We start from the raw sequence: 26466 nt of genomic DNA on the forward strand, positions 1-26466 counted from the left end.
GGACAGGGGGAATGAATGAGAGAGAGAGGGGGAGAGAAAGAAAGAAAACCAAAGGGGAGAAGAGACGGTGAGAAGGGGGGGGGAAGAGAGACAAAAAAAAAAAAAAAAAAAAAACTCCTGGGTCACCTGTATGGAGAAAAAAAACAAACAAACAAACAAACAAAAACAAACAGAGGAGACAGCAAACAACAAAGAGCAACATAATAATAGAGAAAACAAAGCACCATACCATCACAATAAACTAGCTAGTCATAGATATCAGTATTTACTAAGTAATAAACGATATTGTGCAGCACGCAAGATAGACAGCGCACAGTGTGCTTTGAGGCAGCAGCCAAGAAAGCTTTAGTCCGCGTCTGTGAATACCCATGTGTGCATACCTGTGTGGATCAGCATGCTTGTGGAGTCTTGTGAAAAACAGAACACCCCATGTTCAGAAGCTTGTAGATCCACTGTTTGCAACAATAACTTGAGGTGCTTGTTTTCTGTATCACTGTATTCTTACATCACTGTGGAGGAATTTTGGCCCACTCTTCTTTTAGTAGTTCTCTTTTACTTCAGTTATTGGGATTTGCAGGCATTCGTTTATGAATGGTTCTTTTAAGCTCCTGCCACAGCGTTTCAGTCAGATTGAGGTCTGGATGTGACTGAGCCATTGTAACCGGAGGGGGGGGATTTGCTGGGATGCCCCCTCCCTGGATCATTTTAACGCACACCTTAATGGCTGGTAAAATTGTTATTTTGCCAAGTTTAATTAATTTGACACATTGTTTCATTTAGCTGCTGTTTCTTTGTATCCAAAATGCTGTATTTCTAAAATTGCTCATGCAGATTGCAGCATCAGCTACTCACAAAACTGGAAAATGGCTTTTTAAAAATAAAATTGTGAAATCAGCATTGCCTCTCTGACCTAAGTTTTAGCTAAAAGAGTCCTTGAAGCAAATCTTGACTCTTCAGCAGCCATCTTCAAAGGCCGTCGGTCTTTTATTTAAAGCATTGTCTAAATTATCTTTAACCATCTTTGTTGTTGTGGCATTTCAAAGCAGTTTTCTATTCAACATGCTTTGTGCTTAGCCTGAACTCTCTTAGGGGAGCTTCTGTTTTTTTAAGTAATCTTCAGAAATAGTTCTCCAGCTTCTTGAAAGACACCCAAAGCTCCTTGGATGTTTTGCTGATGATCCCAGACTGCTGACCCCTGTTGCGGTCTGGACTTTGGGGAGGCCTATCCATGATTATGACCGTGTTTCCAGATGTGTTCTTTATGGTGAAATCAAAATCCCGATCTCCTCCGTATATAGTGATCATGTTTAAGTATGGCTTGTCAAGTCAACCTTCCATACTGACCATGTCTGATGAGGCATCAGTGAAAAGTAGATGGATGACACAAAGGACCAGATGCATATCTTTGATCTTGTATTGGGACTGGATACTGCTCATGTGTTAAGCATGCCATTTCTTTTGTCCTCTACTTGTCCAGATTCCCTGATTCCTTTAGGGGCACACTACACTTCATCCAAGGTCTCTGGGAATCATAGTGATGCTGGAAAAATACAATTTTCTGTCTGTTAAATTGTTATTTTTGGCATTTTCCATAGAGACAACTAAACAAATGGAGGGGGAAAAGTGTTTGCAACAGGCTGCTAGTAAAGTACTTAAAAACAGTGCGCTACACTGTTTTGTCACTCAACCAAAATTAAAGTATGGTTCCTTAGAAGCAAAATATAATGATTCAAGACTTTTTCATATTTTTGTCATCATAGATAATTCTGTAGTTGTTATAACTGTATTCTAATATACACTTACGGTCACACTCACCCTCTCCATTTTCTTGACCATAAAGTAAAACTGAGGGATTGATAGCCATGGTTACTCGCCCAGCAAAAACACGCCTCTTACCCTCATTTTCATAAGTGTAAATTGTGGAACATACTAAAGTTTACTGAATACTTTACCTCCCTGTTACTATCTGCAGACAAAGAATGTCTGCAACTGCCCTGACCTTACAGGAACTAAACGATGTTACAAGTTCAACCTGCAGTTCATGGTTTCTCACCAAATCTACAGAAGAGCATCTTCTTGATGCATTCTCAATCATCCAGGTAAGTAAATCTCCAAAAGTTGAATCTGTTCATCTGGACGTAGCGTTTTGTGGGAGAAATGTTTCGTCACTCATCCAAGTGACTTCTTCAGTCTCAGCTGACTGCAGGTTTCCCCAATCTTATAAACAGTACATTTGCATAATGACTGAAACCAGCCCAGTGAAGGAACAATGGGCTGGGAGGTCAGTTCCTTAATCATAATTATGCAAATTCTCATGACCACTGATCAACAACCACTGATCAAAGACCACGAGTACCATTCACAGAGAGTTTGGGAATGGCTACAGAAGAGCAGTTGCAGTGTTTCAATTGTAGAACTGTACTTGACCAAGAACACAAAAAACAAAAACTGAATTTTTAGCTATTTATTGACAGTAGCAAAGGTTTATTCCAGATATGGTGTTTTTAGGGAGGCCACAGATTCAGGGGGTCAGTAACATGGAGGAAACAGAAGGACAACGTGAGCCTTTAACACCACATTTTTACAAACACTCTCTCACTCTGACCACACAGCACAAGCATTAAGGAAGTCTGGTGGCAAAGAGGAGGTGGAATGAGTACTAAAATACCTTTCACGGAAATACTGCTACTCGAGATTTAATACAGAGTACTATTCTAAAAAAAAGTTACTCAAAAATAATTCACTTAAGAGTATGCAAGTACTTTCAGGTGTTGCACATTATACAGAATGCTCACAAGCCAAAAAGAATTTGACGTGTTTTTCCATCTTGTCAGGTACTTTAACTGTTACATTTTCCACCCCTTGAAAAAGGACATTACAACATCTTGTGCCCCACATGGTCCTGTCAAGTTTCAACACTCTGGAGTCCCAGCCCCTCTAGTTGGCCTCATCTTTGGATGCTTCATCGAAATTCTCCACCAGATCTGAAACAAAAGATTAGACATTAAATTGATTGATTGGGGAAGAAAGTAAATGCGTATCCCATCTGCACAAGTGACTCAAAGGTGCTGGAGAACAATTCAGGAAGTGTGTGTTTATGTGAAACAGGATACTTGGTGTAATGCAATTCTTTGCTCATCTCTCCCACTCCTACACACAGACGGCAATGTGCTCGACATATGAGGCCCTTATAACTACTGAAAGCAGCTGTAAAAATGACAGCAAAGGGCATCAAAAAGTTGGCTCCAATTACCCCGTGAAATGTGAGAAACCCACCTATCCAACTCAAAGCTCAGAGGGTCGGGGGTTCAAATGGAAACAATTCAAAAGGTCTGAGCAAACATGTTCCTTCAGTGAGAGAACAAAAAGAAATCCTTAACTCCAAAAACAATGTGATGGCAATGGATGTTAACCCCTGAGCCATCGGGCTTCAACTGCTGAGTACATATGTAATCGTTTGTTACGTTAGTGAGAGAAAAAAAAAAAAAAAAAGAGCTGAGATTATTGTAATGGCAACCTCATGTGCTCGGTCCATTTTCTTCACAAAGAAAAGCAAACTGAATCTTACAATCCTATAAACAAAGAACATGAGATTCAAACAAAACCCAGCACTGCACCATTGTCAAAAGTAACTGATGAGTCCCCTTCACATGACCCCTTTTTATGAGCCAGAAAGAAAAGCAAACCCACCATGATTTTTTTCTTTTTTTAGCTAACAGAAAAAAGAAGAAAAATCCCGCAGCAATAAATGACAAGTGTAAAGCAGGATTTCCAAACAGAACCGCAAAAAAATCTGTAATGTGAGGCAAACAGATTTTTCTCGAGAAATGTCGGGCTGGTCTTTGATTCTGAGTGGTGGAGCAAACTGCTCAGACACTTGGATTCAACATATGAAAATTGCTCACCTGGAACATCATCTTCTTCTTCTACTGCAGCAATTGGCGCTTTTCCATCTGCAGCTGTAAGAAGAGAACAGATCTGTGAGAAGCCTTAGAGTAGCCACAAACTAAACCAAAGCCTTTTTCAGACACAGCTGGCTTCATCACTCCATCACACTGATGGCATTCTTCATGGCTTCACTGAGACTTTACCAGGACACGGACCAAACTATCCACCGTGCTAGTTCAATATGGTACAAGAAAAATATAACGCATGAGGCCGTGGGTTTTCTCTCTTGCAGATTACATTTTAAAAGTTACTTAAACAGAGCACTGCTGCTTCACAGCAAGAAGGTTCTAAATTTGAATCCACCATCTGGCCGGGGTTGTTCTATGTGGAGCTCTGTGTGTTCTCTCCAGGTACTCCGGCTTCCTCCCACAGTCCAAAGACATGAAATTATTTGGGTTAGATTATTGGATGAGTTTAATTTGCCCATAGGTGTGAATTTGAATGAGAACAGTTGTCTGTCTCTCCGTTAGCCCTGTGATAAGAGTATCAACCCGCCTAGGGTCTTCCCTTCCTCTCGCCCTATAACAGCTGGGATGGCCTCCAGCCCCCCCCCCGCGTAACCCTGATAAGGATAAGCCGAAGAGAATGGATGGATGAATTTAATTAGATGCAGTGAATCAATCCCACAGCTGTAACAGCTCATCAGTCTGAAGTACACAATGTTGCATGTAGTTACCCTGATCTATCCTGTCTTCATGTTCTATGATATTACAAATAAATTAAATTACTGTTGTTGTGCAATATGTAAATATAAGGAAATCTCAATTGACTAATGGATGGATTGTGTTGCCGTCTGCTGCAGCAGGTTTAAAAAAAAAAAAAAAAAAAAAAATCATACAGGACTTCTAGGAGCAGCTAGCAGCAACAAAAAAAGCTTCGCCTGCTGTGGAAACTCTGTCAAAACACAGATTAAAAACATCCACAGCTAGTCTTCTTATTCTGTTGTCACTGATGTGGTCTTCACTGCAGTCAGATTTTAGAACTATTGCATTTTCACTCTGCAACAGACCTGAAACTGCAGTACAAGCTGCAGGAGAGACGTGAACCTGTAATCTCAGATATGCATTCAGACTTTAGTTTGCTAAGTATTGTTGTATTTAATTTGATGGGAGGTATGTTTTATTTGGTATACTGGTGTCACCAGATGTAAGTGGTGGTGTTAAAAACTGTAAATTATTGTTCTGGGGTTAAAGTACAGTACCATCAGATCTAACCACACTGTATGATTGACAGCTTACAAGCAGTCAGACGTTGACGACTGACTCAGCGTCTGACTGCTAGTAAGGATTCTTCCTCTATTTCTTTGATTTACTGTAGGTTGGCTGACAGTTTCTATGCATTAGAAACGTTGACTCTTACAAAAAATAGCTGTGCAAGCAGACATGAAGCTGATACCATAAAATGTGTCAGATTAACAGAAACAAGTGGATATCTGAAAACCGCTAAAAGTCTGACTAAACATGCTCAGAGTATAAAGTGTGGTCAACCACACGCTACATTATAACTTGAGGCTACCGACCTTGCTTGGGCAGAGCCTCGGCGAGTCTCCTGAGGCTCGTCAAGCTGTCTGCTCCCAGCTGGTTCAAGATGCCTGGCAGCATCTCAGTCAGCTGTTTGGTCTCAGCGTGGCCGGTGATGGTGAAGGTGTTGGCTGCGAGGGAGGCCTGCACTTTGGGATTGTTGAAATGGATGACTGTTCCTTGATTTGTAAACATGTTGACCTGGAACCGATCAAAACAGATTTCCCATTCTTAGTGATAAAAATGACAATCTGTACTGGTGCATGTAAGAAAAATCACAAGCAAAGGAATAACTCAAGAGTGATTTATGCCCCACCTCCTCAATGCCGGAGATGTTGTTCACACCGAGTTTCTTTAAGGAGAACTGTAGCTTCTTGTCATCTGCGGTTGCTGTTCTGTGGACCACCTTCTTCTTTCTGCGAGCTGTTCCCTGAATGTGGGCATTCGCACAAACATGTTTCTTAGTCAACATAACCTGAGTGATGTTTTATGCTCAAATGAGGGAGGATGTTTTTATTCTATTTATATACTGTACGCAACGCTGCCTAAAATTACTGCTGCCATGCAACAAAACTATAGATCAAACTGTTGGTTGTCATAGAAACTAACTATAGAAAATTCAGCTGCTTGAGCTCAGGTTTCATGTCCCTAGATTCACATTTAAAGGGAAAAAAAGACAGCAGCAGATTTACACTCAGAAAATGCTTTGCAATAAAAAATCTACCCATTTTCATGTAATGCCAGATTCACTTTGCGTGCATTACCTTTCCACCGATGCGGACTTGTGCTTGTAACTTTGCAAGTTTTTCTTGATTCATTATTGCTTCTTTCATCTGAAAGGCAGGAAAGTTGCATATTATTATGTCAGTATGTAAATGTAATTATCTGAAAACTAAGTAAGCAAAACAAGTTAATCCACCCCAAAGGAGGCACCAAAATAAAGTGCAACATGCAGATAAGAAAGCAGCACCCTGAGTCAGCAGTGCAGTTAAAATGACACCTTTATACTCATCTACACCAGTAAAAAGATTAATAATGGTTTGCCCCATTATTAAGGCAGAGCGTTATCTGGCTGGACACCGACTTGAAACATTTTTGTCTTAACATTTGACCAGATTTAATAAAAGCCAGCTGGCAAAATACAGTCACTTCCCAGTCTGCTGTTTAGAAATTAATTCTAGCTAGTGCAGTCACTGACTGGCTCACACAGACTGTATTTTTGGTCCTTCCATGTGTTGATCAGAGGCCGTCTTACCTACATGACAAAAGCTAACCAAGCACTTACAACAGGGGTGTGGAACTCCAGGCCTTGAGGGCCGGTGTCCTGGAGGTTTTAGATGCGTCCATGATCCAAAACAGCTGATCTAAACGGCCAAATTACCTCCTCAACATGTCTTAAGGTTCTACACAGGCCTGGTAATGAACTAATTCAGGTGTGTTGACCCAGAGTGATATATAAAACCTCCAGGACAGCGAGGCCTGGAGTTTGACAACCCTGACTTACAAACTCCTGTGTATGTGACCACGTGAATTACAGGAGGTCAAACACACACACAGTGGTGTTATTCTAAATAATCTACAAAACAAAATATTTGGTTTGTATTTGTTCTTATTTTTCATTTAATAAGGCCACTCTGGCATTTCCAGCTATTTTCTCTGTTTTGTTTGTTTTTTGTATGCCTTTGTAAACTTAAATGTTTAATAAACCGAGCTGCGTACACGCATCCATTTGTGTTTAAAAAGCACAAATTTGCGTATTAAGAAACTGTCATATTAAATACGGGTTCTGTTGATTACGTTCACACCTGCTGATGGCCTCTAATTAACCACGTGACCATAACTTCGTTTCCCCCCCCCCCACTATACAATTTGGCTAATGACTCACACACACACAAAAAAAAAAAACATACTGTGCCGCGAAAATTCACAACAACAATGCTGGGCAAGATATCCCTGTGAGGAAATTAGATGAAAACAAACAAACAAAAGTAAGGCGGGTGTGGCTGTGGTAATGGGCGGTAAAATAAGATATTAAAAACAGCAAGCAGACATTTTAAAAAGCCAGAAAGGAGCCGTGAGCGTCACAGCAAGCGCTGCTCGCTTCACAGGTTAATTAGCAAACGCCTTTTCCCTGTAGTGTGAACTACCGAAGGTAGACCAATATTAAGTTATTGTTGCTCAAATAAATTGAGGCGAAAGCACCACCGCTAACAGCAGGTCTGGTTTAGCTGATGAACACTGAACCGAAATGAGGTGTGGTTTAGCTTTTGTGCCAGAACTTGCAGGCTAACTTCTGCTAGCTTCTAAGCTAACTGGGGAAATTATCGGCCTGTCAGTCACAGCCTCTCACAACCCCGTCAGTACGGTTAGCTTCACACCGCGGCAGATTTCAGCCATCTAGTCAGAAAAGGCTTTCGTTTACCTCTTGCCGTCAGATCAGTGGAAAAAAGAGGAGAGAAGAAGGTATTTAAAGCTCCTGACTGACCTGTAAACTAACAGCAAACACATGCGGGGAGCAAGATGGAAGCGAGAGAGGAGGGAGGAAGTGACGTAGTAGAAGAAGAGCGAACTAGCTCGAGTTGGGTTTCCTGCCCTGAGGTTTGCTTTCCAGGCAACACTTTCGAGATTCTTGCAGATTGCCAACCATGCCTGAAAGTTCTTTATTAGGGTAAATTTAGGATTTGTTATTTATGAGAGTTTAAGGCCTAAAGCCTCTTAGACAATACAGAATCATTTTGTAACTACACAGGCTATTTTATGCCATAGAAAAGTGGGATCATTTTGATATAATTCCAGGTTTGCAACAAACAAGTCTTCTGGAATAAGGTCCTTTAAAGAGATGCAGCCACACAACACAACATATCAGCACAAACACATTATACAAACTGTCGAGCATGATGGTGGAGGGGTGACTATTTGTTTTTGGGTTTTTTTCCATCTACAGGGCTTGGGCACCTTGCAGCAAAGCACACCAGCAAATCTACAGTAGAATGGCTGAGAAAGAAAAGAATTAAGGTGTTGCTATGCTTGAGCCGAAGTCCAAACCCTAACCCAATTGAAATGCTTGTAGGAGGAACCTTAAGAGAGCTGTGCATAAATGAATGCCTGCAAACTTCAATGAACTGAAGCAACGCTGTAATGGAGAGGGGGGCAAAATTCCTTCACAATGATTTGAAAGACTGAGAGTCATTCAGAAAGCAATTACTTCACGTTATTGCTGCTAAAGGTGGTTCTACAAGCTACTGAATAATAGGGTGTGCTTTTATGGGACTCTTTTTCACAGAGTCCCATGAAAACTTTGTTTCATTATCTGCATGTTTAAGAATGACTCTAATTTGAGAAAGATTGAGAGCTCCTTCTATCAACACACATGTCAGTTTTGCTTGCTCTTTCTGCTTATATCTTATTTTTATACCTGCGGATTATATGCAATTATATTTGGTGATCATCACACCATACTGTTTATTTATTGTTGGAAACTTTGGCTAGCTTTTGTTATGGATTTCCTGATGTCTGTCTCTATGCTAGATTACTAATGAATGAAAGTTTATTATTTATTCTGTCATCTCTTAAGTAGTTGCTATGGTAGTTGAACAACTGTATGCACTTGGATTGCAATGAAAATTAGATATCTCAAAGGGGTTTGTACTAATAGATACATTTTTAAACATGACCACAATGTGGCAATGCTTAAAACAAATGAATAGTCCGATTAGACTAACACTATCAGGTAACAAGCATGCCATCCCAACTCAGCTAACTGTGTGAAAGTAATCGGGACTGATTGCTGATTTATAGAGATAGACAGATTATTACACTCTTAAATCTAAACCGACAGTCAGCTTAAATCACCAATTTATTTACCAAGCACTCCAAGGATGTCTTTTAATTGTGCGATGATACACAAAGGCAGAAGCAGAATATGCAAACAGCACAAGGAAAGTCCCCAGCTAACCAGGCAGTTCAAACCCAGCACCTTCTTGCTTTGAGGTGACAGTGCTAACCACTGCACCCCAACCCTGAACAATGTGAAATGGGATAGCCTGTAAAGTGAGCTGATTGCTTGCTGAAGTATGTCTTATAATTAGGTTATTTTCTGTTTTCAGGTCTTTGTAATGAACCGAAAAAGATGAGGGATTATATCCAAATCCTACTTAGAGCCACAAGATTATAATTGGTTTGGGATTAGCTACAACCTCGAAGGTGAAATTCCTCAAAGTGGCTGATGTTTATAAAAGTAACCAAGCCTCAATAGATCTATTCTTAATTATTTAAGTTTAGTTTTTTAATGTTGCAAAAATTTTGGAAAAGTGGTGTATCCTATCCAGCTCATATTCACTTTAATGTATTATAATAGAATATGTGATATATCAGTCAGGCTTTAGAACACAGAAACTATTCAAACTATTTAGTCCTCAGGTTAACCACTGATGTCCTTTTAGCAGATGATAGGGAAAAGGGTGTAATTTTGATTCTTTAAGGCATAAATGCAGCCTTTGACATGGTAGATAAGTCATTCTGAATACCAGGTTGGCATTGAGGATACTGGAGTTAGTTGGTTTATAGAAACAAACTGCTGGCTCACCTTAGGACAACTATTCACCAGCAGCAGCTTACCTGTGGTGTCCCACAAAGTTAATTTCTAGGTCCCCCTCTACAGTGGGGCAAAAAAGTATTTAGTCAGCCACCGATTGTGCAAGTTCCCCCACTTAAAATGATGACAGAGGTCAGTAATTTGCACCAGAGGTACACTTCGACTGTGAGAGACAGAATGTGAAAAAAAAATCCATGAATTCACATGGTAGGATTTGTAAAGAATTTATTCGTAAATTAGGGTGGAAAATAAGTATTTGGTCACCTCAAACATGGAAAATCTCTGGCTCTCACAGACCTGTAACGTCTTCTGTAAGAAGCTTTTCTGTCCCCCACTCGTTACCTGTATGAATGGCACCTGTTTGAACTCATCATCTGTATAAAAGACACCTGTCTACAGCCTCAAACAGCCAGACTCCAAACTCCGCCATGGCCAAGACCAAAGAGCTTTCGAAGGACACCAGGAAAAGTATTGTAGACCTGCACCAGACTGGGAAGAGTGAATCTACAATAGGCAAGCAGCTTGGTGTGAAAAAATCAACTGTGGGAGCAATCATCAGAAAATGGAAGACATACAAGACCACTGATAATCTCCCTCGATCTGGGGCTCCACGCAAGATCTCATCCCGTGGGGTCAAAATGATCATGAGAACGGTGAGCAAAGATCCCAGAACCACACGGGGGGACCTGGTGAATGACCTGCAGAGAGCTGGGACCAAAGTAACAAAGGTCACCATCAGTAACACACTACAACGGCAGGGAATCAAATCCCGCAGTGCCAGACGTGTTCCGCTGCTGAAGCCAGTGCATGTCCAGGCCCGTCTGAAGTGTGCCAGAGAGCACATGGATGATACAGCAGAGGATTGGGAGAATGTCATGTGGTCAGATGAAACCAAAGTAGAACTTTTTGGTATAAACTCAACTTGTCGTGTTTGGAGGAAGAAGAATACTGAGTTGCATCCCAAGAACACCATACCTACTGTGAAGCATGGGGGTGGAAACATCATGCTATGGGGCTGTTTTTCTGCCAAGGGGACAGGACGACTGATCCGTGTTAAGGACAGAATGAATGGGGCCATGTATCGTGAGATTTTGAGCCAAAACCTCCTTCCATCAGTGAGAACTTTGAAGATGAAACGAGGCTGGGTCTTCCAACATGACAATGATCCAAAACACACCGCCCGGGCAACAAAGGAGTGGCTCCGTAAGAAGCATTTGAAAGTCCTGGAGTGGCCTAGCCAGTCTCCAGACCTCAACCCCATAGAAAATCTGTGGCGGGAGTTGAAAGTCCGTGTTGCTCGGCGACAGCCCCAAAACATCACTGCTCTCGAGAAGATCTGCATGGAGGAATGGGCCAAAATACCAGCTACTGTGTGTGCAAACCTGGTAAAGACCTATAGTAAACGTTTGACCTCTGTTATTGCCAACAAAGGTTATGTTACAAAGTATTGAGTTGTATTTTTGTTATTGACCAAATACTTATTTTCCACCCTGATTTACGAATAAATTCTTTACAAATCCTACCATGTGGATTCATGGATTTTTTTTTCACATTCTGTCTCTCACAGTTGAAGTGTACCTCTGGTGCAAATTACTGACCTCTGTCATCATTTTAAGTGGGGGAACTTGCACAATCGGTGGCTGACTAAATACTTTTTTGCCCCACTGTATGTATATGTTTCCACTGGGCAAATTAGACAAAGTCACAACATCTCTTTTCATTGCTGTACAGATGACAGCAGGTGAGTGAAAAGGGCTCGCTGATGTAAGCTGTTGGATGGCACAAATGTTTCTTAACTCAATTTATTTTAACAAAAACACTTAAAGCACATTTGAATGAGTCTCCAAGCTTCATAGCCAAAATGTTGACCCCCCATATGAACCCTTTCACAGTCCAACTGTGAAGCGTAAATCTAAGTCCTGTTTTTGCCAACATGAAGCCTTAGCTCTGCCCAATAAGACAAGGCTCACAGAATCGGTGACTTTATTAAAATCCCTTCCAAAAACACATTCCTAACGACTTTCTTATATGTTTTTCATGTGATGTTGTCTCTTTCAGTCTTCTCGATGTCTGTCATCCTTTACTTGTCTTGCTTGTCATTTCTGTTATTGCTTCATATGCATGGTATTCATTCATATTCACAAATGTCTGCATCGCATTCTATTAATGGTGCTTAGATTGTGTGCCAAAGCTAGTTACTCTTGCTTTCAAAAGAGAACAGTAAGTCAAAGCAAGTCAAGTCAATTGCAAGGAAATATTTATTTGTTTCTGTTATTGTTTCATGCTTATGGTATTCATTAATATTTGTTATTGTTCTTTGTATTTTGTTCTAGTTTCAGCTCAGTTTTATGTCTTTTTTGTTTGGTCTTAATTTGGGGGTTTCTCTTTGAATATATTTATGCTTTCTGTTATTACAAATAGCAAACACTCAAACCAATCAGTTAAAGTTACATATAGTGTGCCACTGGGGAATGTGTCCATATTCATCTAAACATATTCTGCGAAAACAAAGAATGAACAAATTACATTATACACCTGTTTTAAGCCAATTATCGTTATTATTATTATAATACTTCGCACCTTGTTTTGTTTTGTATATTTGTATATCTACTACACCGATCACTGTGTAGTGATCATATACCACTGACGTTTATCATGTATTCTTCAGATGAGTCTACATCTGGTCATTTGTCCTCGTGTAACCATATAAAGTAAAAAGCGTGATTTTGTAACAAGAGTCGCGCTGAAGTGGTCCCAGGACCCGAGAGGGACAGAAAGAGCGAGAGAAAAACCCCACAAACTTGGGAAATTATGCGAACTTCCCGAGACTGAAGAAATCACTTGGATGAGTGATTGAAGGTTTCTCCCACTGAGAACTACGTCCAGATGAACAGAATCAACTTTTTGAGATTTCCTTACCCGGATGATTGGGCATGCATCAAGACATACGCACTGTAACGCTTCCAAAGCCTCAGACGTTGAGATCGATATTTTCCCACTAAGTCTTACAAATGAAGGCACTTAGTCGACTAATTTTCACTAAGTCGACACATTTGGTTTGATGACTGATCAGGAGGGAAAGTCGAACGATTTTGTGTCAGGACTGCACGGAAAGTGTGCGCAAAACCAAAAACATCAGCATAAAATGTCCGCAGTTAATCTTAAAATATGGCAAATGGACTCGACTAAGTATTCTATCAGGTGTCCTCTCAGGGCAAAAACTCTCTCTTGAATTCAATTTATTGAGTGTTTTTATTTTTATTTTTTTAGCTTATTAATTATTTGTCTATGACGGCTCTTAGACATACATTCCGGGCAACACATCATTGCCCTTTTCTGCATGTGATACACATTAATCACATGCTCCACTCAGACGGAGCGTTTTGGTGACATTAGGAGTTTTAATCAGAGCAAGATCGAGGCAGGCAGGGTTGCCTTGAAACAGCTACTGAAAGTGCTTTCTTGGTTGAACTTAAAGACACTTTAGAGGTGCTTTACCACCCATGCATTTTATAATACTACTACTACTACTACTACTACTACTACTACTACTACTACTACTACTACTAATAATAATAATAATAATAATAATAATAAATTATTTATTTATTATTATTATTATTATTATTATTTTTTTTTTTTAATGATAGTGGATGGTTGGATACGACCATTAATGAATCCACTCTTCCGTCTTGACTCTGTTGGGTCACTTACATTCCGAGTACATTACAGAAAAAAGAGGACTCATAAACTCATCACACAAATTAACAACTCGTAGCGTCAAAGGAGTCCAGGAACTTTGCTAATAAAACGTCACATCTGATGTCAAGTTTCAGGATTTCCAAATGTCGGTGACTCGTGAGTCATCATCTTCTGCGCATATGGTTTCAAAACTGGGGGATAAGCTATGAAAGACTAAAATGCAAAGAGTAAAATGTAATTATTTAATGAACACAAATTCCTCTTCAGTTCATTGAAACTGATTGTGTTTGCTTGTTTGTTTTGAATTCTCTTATACGAAAGATTGGATGTTTCGAGTGTTACCTTATCATTCTTGATGAGAACAGAAATATGATCGTTACAGACCGATAATTGGTTATTAATGTAGGTAAACTGGGCATACATTTAAAACCTATAATCGTTTTAGAAGCATCAGTCTTAGCTGTTGCAGTAATTCCTCTCATAGGCCTATTTTGCACCGATAAATAGCACAGATGAATTTATTTGAAATCTCTAATTTTAAAAAGTTCATTTAATCATAGCGAACTTTATCTGTTGGTACAATAACAGTACACATCATTTCAAAGAGGAAAGTGGCAAAAGTGGTAAGCAGGACCACGATCACTGGCGTAAGCAGAGATATCAGAAATACAGTTTGATCCATCCATGACAGTAAATCATTATAAATAATGAATAATCTAAACGGGCTGGTTGGAACCTAAAGCTTTATGCGAGGATGCTAAACTGTTCAAAAATGTTGTTTCCCATATTTAAAAAATGCCACACGCCATATTTCTGTCTGTCTGCACAGTTAAAGGAGCTTGAATCCTTGGAGGAGGTAGACGGGTAGTGTTTTGTTAATTGTGAAACAAGTTCACCACTAGATGGCGTTAGACAAATGGGAACGTCTAAAAGGTTCGAGAGGTCCTACACAGGACCTAAGCATCTGTCAGACTTAATGAAGCACACGTTTATACCCCAAGTGGAAATTGCATTTAAAAGTCAGCTGCCTTTATTAAAACCTGAGTGATGACTTCCTTTTTTTAATTTAGAAAAATATTTAAAAATCAAATTAAATTAACTAAATAATTTAAAAGGCTGTTTTGTTAAATGTGCGTGCTTTGTTTTTAGTTATTTGTCACGTCTGCTGTTGTTTCCTATAAAAATGGGTAAGTGTGGCAGGGTGACAACTTGTAAACTGTCACATATGGCGGTAAAGTCGGGTAAAACACAGTCCTTCGATATTCATATTTTAATAAGCCAGACATATTCATCTTGACTTGGTTTACTGCAGCTCCCCCGAAGTAAGAAACAAATAATATAAACTAAACTATATGCTGGTAGAGTCAAACTGTATCTGCAAGGAGAACAATTAGGTTGGAAGTATAATATATATTACTGTGGGTTTTAATTGGCTTACACAAATTCTGCAGCTTCTGAAAATTTTAACTTTATTGACACCATTTTTATCACGTGTTTATACTGCTTCCTAAAACGCAGGCCGATTGATAATTTTGATCTAATAAAGAGTATAAAAAATAAATACATTAAAATAAATTTTGATAAAAAAAAAACACCTAATTGCCGCAATTCAGTGAAAATGTTGAAAATTCCAAATAATGTCCAAACACAGGCACAGATACACGTACACACACAGTGCAACGTGCTCCAGACGCACGGCACGGCCTTCTTTCTGTGCCTTGCATGCGTGACCCGTGACTGATTCGAGTTAACAGCTGACTCTTTTCCATTGCAAATGGCTCGCGGATAATCTAGATAACTACCGGATCACGCAAACCGAGCTGCCTGAGTATGGTGCAGCAGACTCTGACAAAGGCTGTCTGATAAGAAATGTAAATATCGTGGGTGGGGGGCGTGTATTTCACGCCTTTATGATTTTATATATACATCGCTGCGTAGTTTGTTTGGAAATTAAAAATCCAGATGTTGCCTCCAATAATTTATGTTATTCGGTAACTTAACAAAGTTCAACAAAGAAAAAAAAATGCTTGTCAAAATATCCTCTCGACCACACCACCGATTAGACTTTTCTAAAGATTTTTTAAAAAAATGTTGAAAACATTGCGTGGAATAAAAGCTTTAGATTAGTTATGTGTGGAGTGTAGGCCACCGTGAATGGCCACTAAAAAGGATGCAGGCCACACCAAACTTTTTTTTTCCATAAAAACACTCATAGCTCATTTTCAGTCCCTTTTTTGTGATTGAATTTGTTCCTCTCTTTTCATTCGCCGTGCTGACGTTTCCTCGCCATGTGATCAGAGCAGTAGTATAAATACCGCGAGAAGGTCCGCCCCTTGTTTGATTCAGGTTTGGCCCTTTTGCAGGTTTCACAGCACAGTTTCTCAGCCTGCCATCGACGGGGGTCGCTCCTCATAGTTGTTGATTTTTTTTTTGGGAAAAAGGAAACAGCCTGTAAACATATGGAAATAGCGACAAAACGGAGGGACAATTCTCACCGGTGGCGAAGCGTGCTCCTCTCATCTCCCCCTCCTCATACGAGTTGCTGAAGAGGGAGGAAAGGGACAGCTTGTGCATCTCACGGTCTTCCTCATCTGGCGTCGGAGGGGCACGGCCGTGCGTGAGCCATGACTCTGAGCTCAGAGATGTCGGATGCCTCCATCCTTTCGGAAGAGACCGACATAGACGTGGTCGGAGAAGGCGAGGATGGAGACAGCCAGACGCGCTCCTACGTGGATGAAGTAGCGCAGATGCACGACGGTATCCTCCTGGCCGGCTCTCCACCTCCGTGCCTGGACAGCTCCACCTCTTCAAGGGATACCTACAAGCCGGCGGGCAAGAACACCCTGGTGAAGCCACCTTACTCCTACATCGCCTTAATCACCATGGCCATTCTTCAGAGTCCCAAAAAGAGGCTCACTCTCAGCGAGATCTGCGACTTCATCAGCAACCGCTTCCCGTACTACAGGGAGAAGTTCCCGGCCTGGCAGAACTCCATCAGGCACAACCTATCCCTCAATGACTGCTTCGTTAAGATACCGAGGGAGCCCGGGAACCCAGGGAAAGGCAACTACTGGACTTTGGACCCGGAGTCGGCTGATATGTTTGACAACGGAAGCTTTCTGAGGCGGAGGAAACGCTTCAAGCGGCAGCAGACTCAAGACCTGCTGCGCGAGCACAACACTTTTCTGCCCGCGGCCGCTGCCTATGGCTACGGACCGTACGGCTGCGGGGGATACGGCATCCAGCTCCAGTCCTACCACGCACACTCTGCGCTTTTTGCTTTCCAGCAGCAGCAGCACCCGAGGCATTCACACTCACACTCGGGGACCATTATCCCTGCACCGTCCCTGATGCCCACCAGCACTACCACGGACTTAACCAGAAGTAGATTTTATCCCCAGCTCAGCTCCAGTCTGGGCTCAGCCGGCGTGCAGGCAACATCACCGGTCCAGAAATCGAGCTCCCCGGTGCAGCGGTCCCCCTTCTCCATAGAGAGCATCATCGGAGGGTCTCTTAGCCCCTCCAGGACTTCTCCTGTCGTTGTCCCAGTCTTACCGTCCTCTCTGGGGCCTGCAGTGACCAGCCAGTCGCAGACCATACATCCTGGAGCTGTTTTACATCCGGTTGAAAACTTTCCGAGCAGAGTTGTCAGCGGCACTAGCGCCTGTTAAATGTCTTAACTCCAAACTTTTCAAGACACTTAAAAAAAGAGACAGCAACCTAAACAAAAACGCCCCTCTTTGAAGGTAGGATTATTTTTGTATGTTTGTTTTGCTAGCACGCAGCTGAATGATGGACATGCAGAACACTATTTGTGCCTATATATTCATGCTGTTCATGAAGATATATTTATGTTCATTATTTTTGTTTGTTTATTTCGGTGTGAATCAGACTTTCGACCACGAATTTAACTTTCCAGCCTTTTTTTTTTCCCTACCATGAAGTGATTCGTTTTCAGTCACTGTATAAAGGCGTCTCAGGATAACGGACAGGTTACAAACGATCACGTGTCTGAAACAGGCTTATAATGTATTTGTGTCAAACACATCAATGTTTTCTATCAGCCAATCAAAGCGACCTTTTTTGAAGGTTTTGATTTGATGTTTGTATTAAAGAGAAACGCAGAGCAAAGTCATACATTTATAATAATATGCAGTGTTTATTTCAGTAATTAAACCTTGTACATTTTTGGCAAGTATTGTGTAATTCAAGTGTGATATTTTTACACAGTTTATTGTTTTGTTTTTTTCCAACAAGAATAAATTTCGTTTTGCAAAAAAAGAAGAAAAAAAGCAATTTGTTTGGAAATAAATTTATGAATTGATGTTGAGCTTTCTTGGCGGTTACTGTTGAAACAGACGTGTTGCTGATGTTGTGTCTTTACACTGCGGATGTGTTAACTATAACTGTATGATCCAAATATAGTAACCACTGAATGGCTTTAAGAAACACACACAACTCTTTATAACACACACACACATGTGCGTGCCAGTCAGATAATATTTACAAATGCATTAAATCTGACTGCACTCTAAAGTCATTGCTGTGCCCTTTGGAACATGCGCACACAGGGCCTGCCGGTCCATCTGACCTCTTTCACACTCATCCTCGTAATTACAGTGAGCGGACAGGAGTGTGTCGTAGGGGTGAGACAGGGGCTGTATTTCTGCCTGCTTCAGCTCAGCGATTATCCCGGTGCTGGTGTCGACAGGCGGCCTGGGCTCTTGAGCAAACACTACTCATCCAGAATTTCATTATCTGCTCGTATTAGACCCGAGAGAAAAATGAAATGTTGCTCCTGAAGTCAACAGCGCTCACGATGTTTCGGAGGTTAGAATCACCTTTAATCCACTCACCGTTTTCAGTGTTTGACAGTCTTAATGCAACTTTATTTGCCCCACACGCAAGAACCCACTAACACATGGATCCAAGCAGACTGTGTTGTTTTTAAATACACAGGTAATTTAATTTGACACTTGAAAGAAAAGAAGAAAAAGCCTTCCCAAGCACCTGCGCTGTCGTGATGCTGTGTCTGTCGGAGCTGTGCTTTTTAAAATTTTTATAAGCTTTCATAATGTTGCCTGTACTGTACAGCCCTGCTGCTTCCGTGACTGTAAGTGCGTTTGCCTCCCTTTATTCAAAGCAACGTGTGTGTGCGTGTGTGTAGTAGAATGGCTAAATTGGTGCAGCGCTTAGAGCCAGTTCACTAGGCCACGAGAGAACAGCTATTGCGTGATGATGTAACACGCAATGAGAGAAAAAGGTACACGCACGCGCTTACACTCTGGAGAGTGAGAGTGACTATAGCAGGGAAGGAGGTCAATTGTACTGTGTGGGCTTGTTTACAAATACAGGAGGTTAAACAGCGAAAATGAAGAGATGAGCATGATGTAAAACATTATAATAACGCATGTACTCGAGATTGTGTCTGCTGAGCAGTGGCTTGTAATTAAGGCCTACAGGGTTTAAATAGCATCTGTCTATACGGCCTGTAATATATATATATAATATCCGGGTATTCAAAGCAGATTTTTACACCAAATGTGTGTTTGAGTTTCCTTCTCATGGGTCTGCACGCCGTGTTTGACATTAGACATCCCTATTCTACAGGATTTTATTTGAATAATACTAAACTCACTACAGTTAAGCTGCTGTTCTTTTTTAACATAGTTTCTCTGCACATTTGCTCTGCCGATTAACGTTAAGAGTTCTTCTTTTAGAGACTAAGAGTGAATCCAAACTATGCAACAGGGCTCCGTTATAATTTAGAAATTGCATTCATAGGAAGAATTTATCCTTGTATTCAGGGCACTATACTTGAAAAATGACACTGTTTTAATTACGATAATATTACAGATATACACACATATATATGGTAATATATACATGAGTATAATTTTGCCAGTTATGTCAAAAATACAGTGATTCTCAAGAGAAGCTGCTACATAAAGACGCCAGATGGTAATTTATCTATTTATCTAATAGTAAAGTGTGCACTGATTTTCCTGGTTAAGGTAGTTCATGAAAAATTAATATCTACGCGTTAAATTGAAAATTAAATTTTACGATGTTAAGCAGAATAATGATTTTTTTTTTTTAAAACACTAGAAACTTCTGTTGCTAACTCACTACTTTGGCTCCAGTGCCGCCATAATAATAAAAATGCCAAATAATATATAAAAGAAAGCGTAAGAGACTGATCAGAAAGTTTGCTGTCTATGTAAAATAAAAGAAAAAGAAAAAAGAAAAGTAATTGACAGTGGTACTCTTCGGGAGAAAAAGAATAGTTGAATCGCTTAAGAGAGAGAGAGAGAAACGTTTTCTAAAGCTTATTTTGTGGATCAAGTAGCCGAACTCAGAAATGATCTCAATGAATGTTTTGCGATGATCTGCAACAGCAGCACACAGTCCTGCAGTTGTGTTAAAGAAGGGTCTTTTCACGAAATGTCACGGATCATGTGGTCATCAGCCTCCGTGAGCATGACTGAAGCTCAGTTTAGCAGCCGATACTTGGGGGTCACAGGTCATGAGGAGAGGGGATAAAGCAAAAACACTCAGCCCATAAAAGACACTAAAACTTTGGGAACATGCGTAAAAGCCATTCAGCGCAGTGATAATAATCTATAATTCAAAGGAAGTAAGGACACTTAACGACTTCTGTTTAAGATGACCAATAAGTTGTTTCGCTCACTCTCAACCTCGACATTTCAGACAGCAGACTAAGCACACACACACACACACACACACACACACACACACACACACACACACACACACACACACACACACACACACACACAAGGGAGTGCAGCACAGCTACTCTGAAAGGTCATATCGGATTTGAGGTGAAAACCTGATGTAAAATAAGATTCATAGTCAGTTGTATTGGGATAAAATGTGTTTTGCAACCGTACAAAATAAAACAGACACGACAGAACAGTTGGAAAGAGAAAAATATAAGCGTTTGATAATATTCAAGAGGCCTTTATTAATTATTATTAATTATCTAAACGGAATGTAAGAAGCATTTTGTCCTTTGATTAAAAATAATAACAAAGTTTATATCAAAAAATCAAAAAATAAGTTCAAACTGTATACATACATACATACATATATATATATATATATATATATATATATATATATATATATATATATATATATATATATATGAGTCATGTTTTTCATGTTTTAATTTGTAAAATGTGAAATTATTTATATCCCATCTGCGTGAAGCCTTGCCAGAAGTCTTTTGTTGTCAATGAGGGAAAGAACGTTGTTAACGCGTGTATGTGTGTGTTTCCATATAGTAAAAATCACCTCTATCACTATTTTGTAATTATGTTTTTAAAAAAAAAAGTTTAAAAAAGACGTTGTTAACCTCTATAAGACAATATATTAGAAAGACTGTCTTCTACCAGTTTCTATTTATGTTAAATGCCAAAAAATAAAGAAAGAAATAAGGAAAATATGCTGATTAAAAGAATCATTAAAGATTCTGAATTAAAAGCACATAAAACATTTTTTTTAAGTTTTTCAGATATTAAATTAAGTATTTACAAGATTTCATTAGATTTTTATTTAGCATCTGATATAAATGAAGGAAAATGAACAACCCATTTATTAGAAAATGTGGAAAAAGGACACACTTTGTGATCAAAATCACAGTAAATGTGAAAGTGTGAAACTCAATTTCGACTCTTGATCGTTAAATTATGTTTTCGAAATTCTAAGAACAACTTGCCTGAAGCTTGTGGTATCTGCAGATGTGAAGACAGATGTGTATAAAAAAAAAAAACTAAGTAAAATACAAAAAAAAAATTAAAAATAAGATTGCTTGGAAAAGTGGGGAGTTTAAGGAGCAATGTAAAAAAAAGTGAATACCTCCCAGGAGGTGCAGAATCTCTCCATCTGCTATTCAGTGTATGGCACAGTGGCTACACTTATCCACTCTCTCTAAAAGGAGCTCCGCTTTCCACCCCATTAAAAAGTTTGGGAACTAATGCCACCCCTGAATACTACCCTAATTAGAGGCTGCTCAGAATTGCAAGGACCTGCTACACAAGAGTGGCTTTGGGAGAAATTCTGCTTTTCCCCTTTTGTAATGACATCGTTTCTTTCTTTCTTTCTTTCTTTCTTTCTTTCTTTCTTTCTTTCTTTCTTTCTTTCTTTCTTTCTTTCTTTCTTTCTTTCTTTCTTTCTTTCTTTCTTTCTTTCAGCAGAACAAAGCTTTTTATAATTTTTTAAGCTCTTTTGATGCCATCCTACAGATCCAAATTGGTGGTGAAAATCCAGTGATGAGCACACACGATGAGACTTTCAGTTACAGTAACAGCTATAGAGATGCATGAGGTGCTGTTTGACAGAGGAATTAAAGACTCTGGCTCCAGGCCACGTCGCTCCAGACAGGCCAGGGAGGAACTCTGAGCTTTCACCACTTCATGAAGTGCAAGCTTACAAGTCCTTGCACATAATTTATTTAGCTGAAGACTTTTCAGGGGTGTTTTTATTTGTTCTACATCTTGCCTGTCTCACCTCAGTGTGAACCCACCGATCCGGGATCTGCTGCAGAATTATGTTGCCTGCCTCTCACCGCATTTTTCACTTTCTTTTCTTTTTTCTTTTTTAAGTACTGCACGTGTTTGCTTTGGCATGTTATCCACTCGTGCAAACAACTAGGATCCGTAGCTTATCCATCACGCTTGTGCAGAATGTGATGATAAAATAACAGGCGGCTTGAAACAAACCATTTGTTGCAGCAGGATTTATTATTCTGTCCACTTGAAATAAAGTACAGAGGTTACCTAGACTTCTCCTACTTAGGTTACAACAATAAATAGAACAAAAATTGGCTACCCCCAGCATCTCCGCCAAGTCTCCAATCTTGGTCATTCCAAATACCTCTGAGTCCAGCAGCTGTGTGATGTCACTGCAACATCCGCTGACGGTTTGCATCCTACACATCATTAAGCATCGTTGCATTGCCTTTCAAAGGGTACTTCCAAAGAAGCATTGCTCGCCTACCAGCGTCAGGCCTGATTAGTTACATGCAACAACGCCTTTTGGTCATAAACACTTCACCGAGCTCCAGAAGCCCGTTCATCATCATGACGCCCACAGGTAATCCACACCAATGGCTGCAGCTGACACAAGGCAGACCCCAAACATTTCCTCTGAGCAGAACCTGCCTCTAAACACAGTCTGCCGCTGCACACAGCAAAATATCCCAACATTTTTTGTTCATGTACATCCTGCACTTTTGTATATGCATGTGTGTAAATTGGTGGAAGGGGTAAATTTAGCAGGTGGGGTGTAATTCAAACTTTGAGTTTGAACTTTCAGTCCTCGTTTTCTGCATCATGTCATTGATTTTGCAGCTATGATGGCCTTGTCACTCAAAAGAAAGAAAGAAAAGAAAAGACACATTAAAACTGGAAGCCACACATGTAGGACCATTTGCTACTTAGCTTCTTGTCTAAATCTCCTCCCCAGATCATTTTCCTCAGTTTCTACATATCTTTTCCTTCCATCCTCCTTTCTAGCTCTAGCTTCATTGACTCAACCACAAAGTGTCTATAAGGCAGATGCCTTAGATCTCTAAGAGGAACAGGGAGACGCTGGAGCTGAATATTTAAGTGGTTGATTCAAGTCACCGCACCCCTCTCTGTGTCGCCGTATCTTCTCAAGCTTTTGGAGGTCTGCCCAAATCTGCCTAAGCATTTGACAGACGTGCTATTCTCACACAGCAATGGATCAACCCCACAATTAGATCCAGAGATGTTAGGGTACAAACACACAAGCCCTGCAACTCATGGATACGGTCCTTGCTGAAATGTATGCCACATTAAACTATCATTCCCTGCAACATATTAAGAGTCTGAGCTCTGATTCCCCGATCACACACTTCATGGTTTTATGGTCGGAAGTTCCCTTAAAAAAGGCATATTCTTTATTTGTTAAAGGTCTTCAAAATCACAACTCGGTAAGAGCAAAAGATTGAGCATCAACACAGCTTATGCATGGGTGCGCAAACAGCTTTCAGGTGTCTCCTATCAATGAAATATAATCATCTTAGAGAACTTTTCCGAAATCTTTATGAAATTCAAGAAAAGTTTTAACCAAATCTTTTTCCTTTGCCTTCTTTTTCTTCCACAGGTTTGATTCTCTAAAACAGGGGAATGAAAGTGCATAAATGCCGTATTCGGTTCTGATCTTTGCGCCAGTGTTAAAACTCCCATGAATTTTTTTGAACGGCAAGATCACACCAAAGTAGAAAAAAAATTTCTGTTTTATTTGATATTTCCTCCCAAGGCAGCAGGAACTTCCTGTGCTCCGTCACAACATTTTCAGGAGCCTCTATCAAAGTATAGCTTCACCGTCGGGGGTGTCCAGCAACCCCTGTGCTTCAGGGTGGTCAATTCAACCATTTCTGGTGGCTCCACTGGCTGGTAACTGAATACATATTCAGAGCTCAGCAGACTTACTGACATCTAGACTACCGACATCTACTTCTTGTGTTAGTGCAGGCTAAATTTACCATCTGAATCCTAATGTAGTTTTGCCGCTAATGTAAGCTAAATACACTCGATCAGGGCAAAAAAATTAAATAAAAAATCTGCACTGCTACTCAATTCACACAAAGTGCAACAGTTCACAAAGCAGTGAGAGAGGTCCATCTTGTGTGTTTACTGAATTATCATAATCTCAACTTGCTTTCTGTATCCCATTTGAATCTACAGTTACTCTGGGGGAGGGAGGGGTCCACATGTTTTATCTCCAATGCTTAGAGTGCCTCACTTATGATTCCATTTTGCCCTCTCGTACATGGCTAAGCTGGAAAAGTGGCTTTTACACTCCCACATACCCTCTGTGCACACGCACTCCTAAATGCGAAAACCAAGACTAATTACCACCATCAAATAATGGTAATTCAGTGCGATCATTATACAAGCGGTCTTCTCCAAACAGCAAAATATCTCTTTTACCAGGAATCACTTAAGTTACTCTGTCAGTAACATGCTGATGGCATGGCCACTGGTCAAAGGCACTAATTACCAGCTACTAATTACTTTCATTTGTATGAATTTGTATTTCTAAGCTGTACACACAACAGGTTATAAACAATGACACAGAGGATATACAGTAATCATACACAATATTAAAACCACCTCATGTTGTGTTGGTCACCGGTTCTGACCTTTTGGGACATGGAAATTGGGTCACTGAGGTATTGTTTGGCATCGTGATGTTTGGAGCCGATCCTCTGGGTTCTGTAGGTCCCTCCCTGTAACTAGCTTGTTCGGGTACATCCCATGGATAGATAATTGGATTTGAATCCAAGGAGTTTGGAGGGCTTTTAAAGGGCTTGTGTGCGTCCTTGTGCTCCTTGAACTGTTTGTGAGTGTAGTTGGACACATTGTCCTGCTGGAGAAATCATTGCTAACATTTTGCCTGGTCTGGGAGTTATGTGGTGATTTCCAACAACATTCAGTTTGTTATATAGTAACATCCATGTGCACAGTATTACCAAAAGACCTTCCATTAGAATTAATCATAAGCACTTCAAGAAGGTGTCAGTGTTTTAAATGTGGCTGAGTAGTGTATTCTAGTGGCATTCAGAGCACTGAAGACACAGAGGTCATGCTCTTATCGTGTTTTGGAATTTGGTTGATTTAACACCCTGAAAGAGTTTACAAATTAATATTTGAACTCAAAATGTATTTTGAGGGAAATGGAAGAATGGATATCCATCCATGCATTGTTTTAACAGCTTGTCCAACCTGGACCACATACACTCGGAGCCCGACGCTGATATTATGGAGTAGGAGGCGGGGTGAACACCGGACAAGCCATCTGTCTCACAAAGAGACACATGCAGGTGCATATATGAATATTTCTAGAATATTTCTCATCTGAACTGTGGACTTCACTTGTGATATTATTGCTTGTCAAATATATGAAAACTACATATGAAAAAATACACTTTTAATTAACACATGGAATGTATAAGTTCAGTGAAAGATTTTTGTGTATTTTGTCAGGTATTCTTACATACTCGTATTATATGCAGCTCTCTGCATATGCCTCATTTCTTTTCTATTAAAAAAAAGAATTACTACAATCTATATCAGGGGTGTCAAACTCAAATACACAGTGGGCCAAAATTCAAAACTGGAACAAAGTCGCGGGCTAACGTTAATATTTATTGAAATATATTTATTCCTCCAGATATGAGAATGAATCTTTTCTTATGGACTCAAACACGTTTTGCTGAAAAACTGAATATGGAACAAGCAAAGCTTAATACTAAACAATATATATATTAGCTGTATAATACCAGTAGGCCAGCTCTGATAGTAATTTGGTATGGCTTCGCGGGCCAAATCTAAGTAGGCTGCGGGCCAAATTTGGCCCGCGGGCCAGAGTTTGACACTTATGATCTATATCTATGCATAATATAAACACTGTGACATGTCCTCATCTTCCTCTAATAATATTTCGGGTGGGCTTTGCTGAACATATGCAACGTTTCACTAATTATGGTCTATTGTATGTGAAGCCTAAGAAAACAACATCTGACGTCTGTATTTGTTTCTTTGGCTTGAGGCAGTTCCTCAAACGATGCCCTGGATGGTCTTCAGTGACTGTTTATTTTTTACTGATTCATGTACAGCTCTGCAGCTCGTGTAGCCAACTCAAACA

General features: G+C 40.1%; 2 protein-coding genes across 3 annotated transcripts; one reads left to right on the plus strand and one right to left on the minus strand.

Annotated features, from left to right (window-relative positions):
* Positions 1–2449: 2449 nt before the first annotated feature.
* Positions 2450–8093, minus strand: btf3 (basic transcription factor 3). 2 transcript variants are annotated; one of them, XM_004549871.4, is made up of 6 exons: positions 7954–8093; positions 6233–6301; positions 5785–5898; positions 5468–5669; positions 3906–3959; positions 2450–2984 (listed from the first exon to the last, which is right to left on the minus strand). In XM_004549871.4, the coding sequence occupies exons 2-6, from the start codon at positions 6299–6301 to the stop codon at positions 2938–2940; spliced, it is 486 nt and encodes a 161-aa protein (XP_004549928.1). In that variant the 5' UTR covers positions 7954–8093; the 3' UTR covers positions 2450–2937. The 2 variants fall into 2 exon arrangements, with proteins under 2 accessions (XP_004549928.1, XP_012774185.1); XM_012918731.4 differs by having other exon boundaries at positions 7891–8002.
* Positions 8094–16115: 8022 nt separating this feature from the next.
* foxd1 (forkhead box D1) lies at positions 16116–18094 on the plus strand. Its single transcript, XM_004549872.3, has one exon. It carries the CDS (start codon positions 16389–16391, stop codon positions 17433–17435), a length of 1047 nt encoding a protein of 348 aa, XP_004549929.3. The 5' UTR covers positions 16116–16388; the 3' UTR covers positions 17436–18094.
* Positions 18095–26466: the final 8372 nt, after the last annotated feature.

This window comes from Maylandia zebra, linkage group LG7 (assembly GCF_041146795.1).
Source record: "Maylandia zebra isolate NMK-2024a linkage group LG7, Mzebra_GT3a, whole genome shotgun sequence".
In the NCBI taxonomy this organism is placed as follows: Eukaryota; Metazoa; Chordata; class Actinopteri; order Cichliformes; family Cichlidae; genus Maylandia; species Maylandia zebra.

Bases quoted from the DNA above. Each gene is read 5' to 3' on its own strand.
- foxd1 (XM_004549872.3), top strand. From the start codon at position 16,389: ATGACTCTGAGCTCAGAGATGTCGGATGCCTCCATCCTTTCGGAAGAG.
- btf3 (XM_004549871.4), bottom strand. From the start codon at position 6,301: ATGAAAGAAGCAATAATGAATCAAGAAAAACTTGCAAAGTTACAAGCA. The intron at 3,960-5,467 runs GTCGGTAGCCTC...CTCTTCTTACAG, and splicing joins CGAGGCTCTGCCCAAGCAAG to CTGCAGATGGAAAAGCGCCA. The intron at 2,985-3,905 runs GTGAGCAATTTT...CTTTTGTTTCAG, and splicing joins AGAAGAAGATGATGTTCCAG to ATCTGGTGGAGAATTTCGAT.